Source organism: Hyla sarda, chromosome 3 (assembly GCF_029499605.1).
Source record: "Hyla sarda isolate aHylSar1 chromosome 3, aHylSar1.hap1, whole genome shotgun sequence".
In the NCBI taxonomy this organism is placed as follows: domain Eukaryota; kingdom Metazoa; phylum Chordata; class Amphibia; order Anura; family Hylidae; genus Hyla; species Hyla sarda.
The window spans coordinates 179,709,181-179,718,888 of NC_079191.1; the positions used below are offsets into that span (position 1 = coordinate 179,709,181).

Genomic DNA, 9,708 nt, shown 5'->3' on the forward strand with positions numbered 1-9,708 from the left:
TTTAGCAGCTGCTCTCTTGATCCGATGCATGGATCTGGCAGAAATCTTCCTCAATGTGCCTTTATTTGCACAAACCCATCTGTGCTCTGAATCAGCCACAAATCTCTTAATAGTGCGATGATCACGCTTAAGTTTCGTGAAATGTATAATGTTTTCACCTTGTCCAAGGCATTGAACTATTTCACACTCTTTGGCAGCAGAGAGATCCTTTTTCTTCCGCATATTGCTTGAAAATGGTGTCTGCTTAATAATGTTTAACACCCTCCTTTAGTAGTTTTTCCTTAAATTGGGTTCAAGTGGCAATCTAATTATCACAGGTGTTCAAGATTGTTTTCAGTGATCAAAGAGCCCCGAGACACAATACCATCCAAAATATTGAATCTTTGTGACACTTAAATAGACTTAGCATAATCATTTGGTACAGGGTGTAAATTCCATTTTCAGCATTGTTAGTTTATTAAATGTGCATCTAACTATTTTCTGTTTTTCTACTTTGCACTGTGTTAACTGGAGTTCCCTCATAGTCTTTTCATTCCCATGTACCGGCTAATAAATTGTACATTCAATCCCACTTGTGGTGTTACACCTTTTAGTAGATATATGCATTGTTTATGCCATGCTGAGAGTTGTAGTTTTATAACAACTGGATGCACACTGGTAGGGAAACACTGCTTTAGCCATATACATAGGCCATAGACAAATTAGCCATCTTTAGAAGAAGAAAATGGGCATTGTTGTGGTACCTACCCTATGTAAATTAATGTGTGACCCCTCAAAAAAGAGCCTTGAAATATGACTCATTTTGAAGAAGAATCTGGTTTGAATGCTAATCCAATGTTTCAGTTTTTTTTTTTTAGTTGGCTATTGATTTATAGGATAGCTAGTTCCAGTAGGTAGCAATTGAGAGCCAGAAATGTTCCTTCTGGATTATACCTAATTTGCATTCTCTATTCCCAGAAACCATTGCCTGGTATATAAGACTCCCAATACCAGATGGGTATCTCCTCAAGGAGGCACATTACCCACTCAAACCATAAGCTATTTAGCAAGAAACCTGACCTATGTAGACAATATTATTGCATTACATTTCTGAAGTGGACCAGCATCACCCCGTTCCAATAAGTGTATGGAGCAAATGTTTGGAGACAAAAAACGTGACGTGTAGACTTTTAACCTCTGAAATAGTTCAGAACATGAACTTTTCTTTAATTTTCAAATGAGAGAAGTTCAGAGAAAATGAAAAGATGTCCCCTCTGGTGACCAGTGACAGCATTGCTTCCACTCCCTGCATTGCCTGGAAGACAGCTGATTAATTGCTGTACTCTTATATGTAATGTTACCCTTCATAGAGCACTAATGAATGGAGACAGTGGACTGATGGGGGTTGTGTATATGACTTCCCCAGAAACAATGCTCACAGCTCAAAGGAGGGCTTTTTTTTCAGACCGTAAGCGCTTTTTATTTTTTAAAAGCTGCATTTGTTAGGGATGTGTCACATGGTAGAACTTGGAGGATGTGTTTTTCCATGTACACAGTCTTCAGGAGAGCGGAATCTCTGCCCTTGTGACTGACTGGATGAAGGGAAGAAATAACAACAATCCTCCTCTGTTACTTGACAAATGCCCCTGTGTTACCCTGTAACTCTATTATATCACTATGGCAGGGAATCTGGAAGATGAAACACTACCTGTAAGCAACAGCTGCATTGCTGCTCTCATCACTTTTAGTCTTTTACTTTGTTGAATATTTGTGTTAAGCAGCTATATAACCTTCTCCCTGTATCTTTTGTAGAGCAGTATACAGGCAGGATATCTGTTACTACTTGCTAACATGTTTCTTTTATGATAGTTACATGTTGAAGACACTGGTGAAATGTTACCCAAGTCTCGACGAGCCCTCACTATTCATGAAATCACAGCTCTTGCTCGCTCCTCTCTGCACGGTGAGTTTACTATGAGTTAAGTCTCTTGCAGGTTTATGAATATTTTTCATTGTTACTGTTTGATTTCTGTTATAGGATATGTGTCATAACTCTTGACTGTAAAGGTGTTATTCTCCCAGTTTCCTTGAAAAATTAATTCCTTTACCTCAATTACTTCTTTTTTTTTTGCTACAGCAAAAAATCCTCATTGTGTTGTTTTGTTTAGTATTATATAGAACCAAACAATGCAAACATTGCACAGTTCTATTTAAAGTGGTTATATTGTATGCCCTTATAGTTGTGTCTAACTAAATTGGATGGGAGACACATTGGGGTAGATTTATTAAAACTTGTGCAAAAGGAAAAGTGGAACAGTTGCCCATAGCAACCAATTTAGATAGCTTCTTTTATTTTTCAGAGGCCTTGTTAAAAATAATAGAAGCAATCTGGTTGCTATGGGCAACTGTTCCCCTTTTCTTCTGCAGATGTTTTGATAAATCTCTCCCATTATCTTCATGGATCAGAAAATCTGGGGGGAGATTTATCAAAACCTGTGCAGAGGAAGAGTTGACCATTTGCCCATATCAACCAATCAGATGGATCTTTCATTTTGCAGAGGTCTTGTTAAAAATAAAAGCAATCTGATTGGTTGCTATGGGCAACTTTTCTTCTACACAGATTTTGATAAATCTCTCCATCTGTGCTGAAAAGATTGGCATGTGATTACAGGGGAGCTACTTCCCTCTTTATTCCTGAACATGACTCAGTTCCCAGTATTAGATCATTATTGTAAATGCAGCTACATGGAGCTACAACTGCAGACCAAAGCAGTACATTAGTCCAGAATCATCAATCTTAGGCTGGGTTCACACTACGTTTTGTCCCATACGGGAGCGCATACGGCAGGGGGGAGCTAAAAGCTCGCGCTCCCGTATGTGACCGTATGCGCTCCCGTATGCCATTCATTTCAATGAGCCGACCAGAGTGAAACGTTCGGTCCGGTCGGCTCATTTTTGCGCCGTATGCGCTTTTACAACCGGACCTAAAACTGTGGTCAACCACGGTTTTAGGTCCGGTTGTAAAAGCGCATACGGCGCAAAAATGAGCCGACCGGACCGAACGTTTCACTCCGGCCGGCTCATTGAAATGAATGACATACGGGAGCGCATACGGTGACATACGGGAGCGCGAGATTTTAGCTCCCCCCTGCCGTATGCGCTCCCGTATGGGACAAAACGTAGTGTGAACCCAGCCTTACCTGAAACCAAAACAACTGAAAAATCACCAGTATACAGTAAAGGGATACTGGACCCCCTATAAAGTAATCCCCGCATATATATCAAAAACAATCTCTATTGAGGAAGGCATATTAATAAAATTTAACTTTTAATAGACTAGTTAAAATAGAGCTTGGACCAACAACACAAATAAATAATTGTAATAGTAATATTAGACGTGCTAATCAAACAGTGGTGAAGATTAGGCACAGAAGTGAGATGGGAACAGGTATGTGAGGGGATAGTCAGTGAGTATGGGCCGTCAAGGATGTGATCCTATTTCTAAACTCACCCTATATCTCACCCTAGACCTCCCTTCTTAGCATATCATGATGTATTCTCCTATCCCGCTTGCCAGTGTGCTAGGTCTTCAATTCAATCAGGGATGACCCTGCATGAGTTTGTGTATACATACCTTTTCTTTGTATAGTAACCGGCACTTACACGGGTTAATAGTACGGAGGAACAGCAACTCCCGTGGGCGTAACTACCCACGGGAGTTGGCCGCGCCCAGCTATGACGCGGCAGCTAGAGCGCGGCACCTGATCCTCCTATCCGGATGTGACGTCAGACGCCGCACGTCATTTAACTCGGAGCGAGTCTCCGAGTAGTTACCGCTCAGCCCGCTACCACTGAGCCGGCAAGAGCGGTGATCTCTCCACCGGGAGCACCACAGTGCTCACCTAGTCTTATCTCCAGACCAGGCATAAGGTAACACTCTTTGAACTGGAATACTTGGTCTTGTTAACAGCAATGGGTTTAATTTTTGTATTTGGGACTAATGTATTTGTACCCACATTGTCTGTTCATCTTAGGTAACATCAGCCCGGTCGGATATTCAAGTCCCCCTATACCATGGGTACTCGTACCCTGAAATGTTGGGTATCGTGAGTACCTTGGGGGGTTCTTTTGAATAATTTAATTAGTGTCTAACAATTATTTTCTTGTGCATGAAAAATAGACTGCATTGTCCCATCACCAAGGGCATATTTAGAAATAAGTTGACACTAGGAGAGATCACTATTTTCTCTTTGGTTTCTGTTATAATATCACTGTTATTTATAACAGTGGTAACAGAAACATTTCTTCTTCTTTGCGTATGATGCACCCATGCGGAATAGTGCATCCGCAACTCTTCACTGGACCTAATTGATATTTGTGTGGATTCAATTCCATATGTATTTATTGATCTTTGTTCTTTTGGATATCTCAAGCTATAATATCTCCAATTGTTTCCCCTGAGGACTCTGCTGATACAAGCAGAAGAAACGCGTAGGGAATCTAGGGATATATAAAGGAAATCCTAGGGTCAGGTTCCTGTGTGGGGCCGCCCTTCTAAGGGCGATGCAACACTTGCCAAGAAGGGAGGTCTAGGGTGAGATATAGGGTGAGTTTAGAAATAGGATCACATCCTTGATGGCCCATACTCACTGACTATCCCCTCACATACCTGTTCCCATCTCACTTCTGTGCCTAATCTTCACCACTGTTTGATTAGCACGTCTAATATTACTATCACAATTATTTATTTGTGTTGTTGGTCCAAGCTCTATTTTAACTAGTCTATTAAAAGTTAAATTTTATTAATATGCCTTCCTCAATAGAGATTGTTTCTGAAACCAAAACAGCCTAATTTTGACCATAACAACCAATCACAGTTTTCATAGCTTAAAGGGGTACTCCGCCCCTAGACATCTTATCCCCTCTCCAAAGGATCGCCACGGTCCCGCTGCTGGGGACCCCCGGGATCTCCGCTGCGGCACCCTGCTATCAATACTGCACAGAGCGAGTTCGCTCTGTGCGTAATGACAGGCGATACAGGGGACAGAGCAGCGTGATGTCATGGCTTCGCCCCTCGTGACATCACAGCCCATCCCCTTAATGCAAGTCTATGGCAGGGGGCGTGGCGACCGCCACGCCCCCTCCCGTAGACTTGTATTGAGGGGGGCGGTCTGTGACATCACGAGGGGCGTAGCCGTGACGTAACGATGCTCCGACCCCTGTATTGCCCATCATTACACACAGAGCGAACTCGCTCTGTGCAGTAATGATAGAGCGGTGCCGAAGCAGTGATCCCGGGGGTTCCCAGAAGCGGGATCCCGGCGATGTGACATCTTATCCCCTATCAAGATGTCTAGGAGCGGAGTAACCCTTTAACAAGCTCAGGGAAAATAAAAGCTGGGCTGTGATTCATTCTTATTGGCAAAATAAGGCTGTTTTGGTTACAGACAGATTAGTAAATCTTTACCTATGGATTTCTTGCAATGTTGTGGACTAGAGCTGGCACTTAATATTGTAGTGCTCTCGAATCACCCTAGGTGCAAGAAAAAGTGCACACGTGTTACACTAAAAAAACGTGCACAAAGGATGCGGTCTATCGCAAGTCCTTCTCTGACAGGAGAGAGGCCCCCCAACAAACCTTACCCTTCGCCTCCGGACCAAAAGGCACCTGCAAGGTTCCAGGTTTGATGTCCCTTTTCGCCAAAGCTACTAAGGGACCACAAATGCTCCTGGCATCCCCCTTGGCAACCAAGGTATCTGTCCGCAGAGCCTATAACGGTCGGTACCCTGCCCATGCAGGAGTATCCAGGGTTTTTGCAGGGAGGTGCGGAACCTAATGGCCACACACACCTCCCCTAGACTCCTAGGAGGGACACCCAGAAGGGCTACCGCATCCTAACAATCCTGTGAACACACAACACGTAAAAAGTGACACAGTGACAAAATGGAAATAAATAAGTGAGTGTGTGCAGATATACTGCCCGGACATCCAATAGTGCTACAGAGAAGTGCAGTGTAACCCTGACCAATCTCTGAATACAGTGATTAGTACAAAATGTTTATTAGTGCCATCAAAGACTTGTTTGACACATATTATGGTATAGGTTAGATTGCAGTCAATGTTTAGTTAACCTTGTTTTCACTGAACTTGACAAGTAACATAGAAGGGCACGCGATTACATAGATGTGAATACTCATAGGTATAAATGGCTGTAAACAAACACAATGCTTTATATGCATATAATTAGACTGAGACACCTGGGTCCTCTGCCTTCTCTCCATGCACCAGGAATCTCACAGGTGGTAAAGGATCATGTGACCAAGCCTACAGCAATGGCTCAGGGACGAGTGGCTCATCTCATTGAATGGAAGGGCTGGAGCAAACCCAGTGACAATCCTGCTGCTTTGGAGACTCACTTTAACTCGTACTCACATTTAAGTGAAGGAGAACAGGAAGCCAGGTTTGCTGCAGGTGAGAAAAAATATGAGAACAAATAATGGCTAAATGTATGAAGGGATATTTCACTTATTCTTCTTAATTTCCTGTGCTCTCTCTCTTGGCTGCCCATTATTTTTTTATGCTGCTTCTGACTTTACATCACTTTTACTACTGTTGTCTTATTCTACATGCTACTTCCATCTCTCAAAATCCTTCCTTTTGTACTGCTCAAAAACTACTTTAATACTGTTTTGTTTGTTCTCTTACTTTTTTCTCTTTTCTCTTTTTCCCTTCATACTGCACCATGATGTTTTCCCTTTGCTTTCTCTCGATTTCTTTTCCGTTATCCTATCACTGTTTTTTTTTTATTGCATTCTAACATTTTTAACCATGTGACACTGCTGTCTTTGCTGCTTTTTTCTTGTTCTCTGCGCTTTCCCTGTTTCCCTCCTCCCTCCACTTTTCGTATATTCCCAGGAGTAGCTGAGCAGTTTGCTATAGCAGAAGCTAAACTCCGTGCTTGGTCATCAATTGATGGCGAAGACTCCACAGATGACTCTTATGATGAGGATCTGCAACCTTCTATGGAACATTCCCAGCCTGCAGGTCAGTCTGTGCATGTGTATGTACCTTTATTATGAATACATAGATTCATAATACATAGATAAAGGGGTTATTTCGATATACAAACGTTGATTTCCTTTAAACATTTGCTCGTTCGCCAGCTGATCACTGGCATGTGCCTAAGGCCATGTTCACATGTTGGAATGTGTGTGCCAAATTTCGGCACTGAGATTCCGCTGCAGTAGAGTGCCGTTGAATTCAATGGGATTCTGCTGCACTGTGCACACGGCAGAATTTCCATACCAGATATTTCCGGCACAGAAATTCAAATTTCTGTGTCCGCAGAAAGAATGAACACGTTCATTCTTTCTGTGGACACCACACGGAATGCATACCAGTCTATGAAACGGTGCATTCCTGTGCGATCCTAACACCGGCATGGTTTATGTCAGCGCCCGCAGTTTACGGAATGTCCACATGAAGATTTTCCGTGCGGACATTCCGTAGTGTAAACATAGCATAAGAATCTAAATAAGATGCTTCTGGGAAAACAAGTAAGGTGCTGCTTCTGCAATGATCAGTGGCACTAGCTCTTGCATCATGATTTCATTCTTCAAAGGTGACACAAATATGACCATGCAGTCTGCTCTGAGTAATAAGGGTGAGACTAGCCTTTTCTGCTGCAGGCTAAAACGGCACTTTTTAAATATGGGGTGCAGCGGCCACCACATACATTTTTTCCAATAAAGCACAACAGCTATGTCCACCTTTTACAAATATATTTTTTGATTCTGTCTGTGTATATATAGACTGGAATGTGCAACAACTTTGCATTAGGTGCTGATTACAAACTTCCTGGTTATAGATAAACTTTGTGTAGTCTGATTCTGCAGTCCTATTCCCTTCCATCTGTCTTCTACTTCTTTTAAGTTAGCACAAAGTAAATGACAAATTGAAGAAAGTATGAGAGTACTGCAGGATTACACTACACAGAATTTGTTTGCTGTCTGTTACCAAGGAGACACTAAGTCTGCATAGGAGCTATAGAAACAAAACAATAGGAATTTTTTAAATTAAAGAAAAATAGACAGCCAGTTCGCCCGCACTAAATACAATGCACAGGGTATGCATTGTATACCTATAACCCTGTGTATTGGCTTTAGCAAGGATGAACCAGCTTTCAGTATTTTAAATTTATTAGGACAATAAGAAAAATTTGGTTGTGAAGATGGACATAACCTTTAATGTAGAAGATTTATCTGTTAAGAAATATTAATATGTTTTTTTCTTTTTTTAATCTGTAGATTTCCTGAGTCCAGTACAGAAGGATATGGTGTCTTCACGTTTATGCTGCTGTGACAGTGACTCCTCACGCACCCTGTCTCCCGAAACTCTTTGCTCCAGTCTGTGCAGCTTAGATGAGGAACAGCTGCTCTTGGGGTCTCCAGCTCAGATTGTGGAAGAGTCTTTACTCATAAAACCACAGTCAGGTCTAGGTCCATATGATCGTCTCCAAGATTTGGAATGTGAGGACTCTTCATACTCTGTGTCTTTTTCAGAGTCCTGCTTAAGTCCAAGTGAAGACGAGTTGCTTTCTTTTCCTACACTAAACCGGGGTACTGGGGTGCTCACTTTGCGTAGGAAGGGCTCTGATGTGGTATCTTCTGGTGTTGTATCACTAGAAGAAGATGAGGAGGACCAACCCTAACCTAAGATGAAACTGCCACCCTCTCACTGTCCCAGTCTCCCTTTTTTTTCTGAATTACAGTATCACTTGACTTCAGAGAATCATGGACTAACCAGAGGGCATTAACTCATAAAACCATATATTTTCAATATACTTAGTTATGGTTTGTTAATTTGTACCATCTTGATTTTTCTTTTTCTTTTAATTTTTTTTTCTCCATATTTTTATTTATTTATTTTTTTACTTTTTTTTTTGTAATTTCTTTATAATTTTTCATTTATATCCCTACGTTTAATTGCCTGTTTGGTCTATTTTGCATGATCCTGCCCTAGGGCATCGGTTGAGTGGAGGGCCTTAAAGCTGTTGTCTGCATGTCTTGCATCCCACTTTATGACAACTCCAACTGATGCCACCTTCAGCCTGATTTTTGTGTTGGTGGTAATTTCTGGTTTAGGAACAGTGGCAACATGGCTTGTCCCTGTCATTTCCCTGATCTACTCGCAATTCTGTGGTTCTCTCAGCACTACAGAATTCAGGTACCAAGGAGGAACATGTGGAGATGGCATGGATTCTGTAACATTAGTGCAGCCTCAGGACTGTACAAGGACTTGTGGAGCTCCGGTGACACTGTGGGGACCCTCCTCCCTGTGGGCTCTGTGGGCGCATGCTTTGTGCAGGGGAGACCCTTCTTTTCTAGCATTTTGTACGTGTCTGTTTGCTGCTCTTGGAAGGTCTTGTGCGGTAACATCAAAAGTTTGTAACTCATTTTCCTGCGTCTATGAAAATATATGACCGGCTGTGTATATATATAAAAAAAAAATATATATATATATATAAAGCATATAGTTGTTTTTTTTATTTAATTGTTGGTATTAACGGTAGGGAATAACAAGTGAGCAATAACTCAGAATATGTCATTTCTAATATAACCTGTATAACCTTGTTCTTGTTCACTCATAGTCTAAAGAGACCTGCTTTCATTGCTTTTAGCAGGTTAGTACCTAGTACAGCTGTTACATTCTGGTAACATTTTAATAGC

General features: G+C 41.7%; 1 protein-coding gene across 6 annotated transcripts in view; it reads left to right on the forward strand.

Annotated features, from left to right (window-relative positions):
- FAM131A (family with sequence similarity 131 member A) overlaps nucleotides 1–9,505 on the forward strand; it is an 81,273-nt gene extending 71,768 nt beyond the window's left edge. For 3 of the 6 annotated variants that reach the window (XM_056565661.1, XM_056565662.1, XM_056565665.1), the window contains 4 exons: nucleotides 1,849–1,942; nucleotides 6,269–6,451; nucleotides 6,896–7,024; nucleotides 8,287–9,497. In XM_056565661.1, the coding sequence (XP_056421636.1) occupies nucleotides 1,849–1,942; nucleotides 6,269–6,451; nucleotides 6,896–7,024; nucleotides 8,287–8,690 (810 nt within the window). In that variant the 3' untranslated portion in view covers nucleotides 8,691–9,497. Of the gene's footprint in view, nucleotides 1–896; nucleotides 1,690–1,848; nucleotides 1,943–6,268; nucleotides 6,452–6,895; nucleotides 7,025–8,286 lie in introns of those variants that run through there. The other 3 variants (XM_056565664.1, XM_056565660.1, XM_056565659.1) reach the window with 3 other exon arrangements.
- The last annotated feature ends 203 nt before the right edge of the window (nucleotides 9,506–9,708 follow it).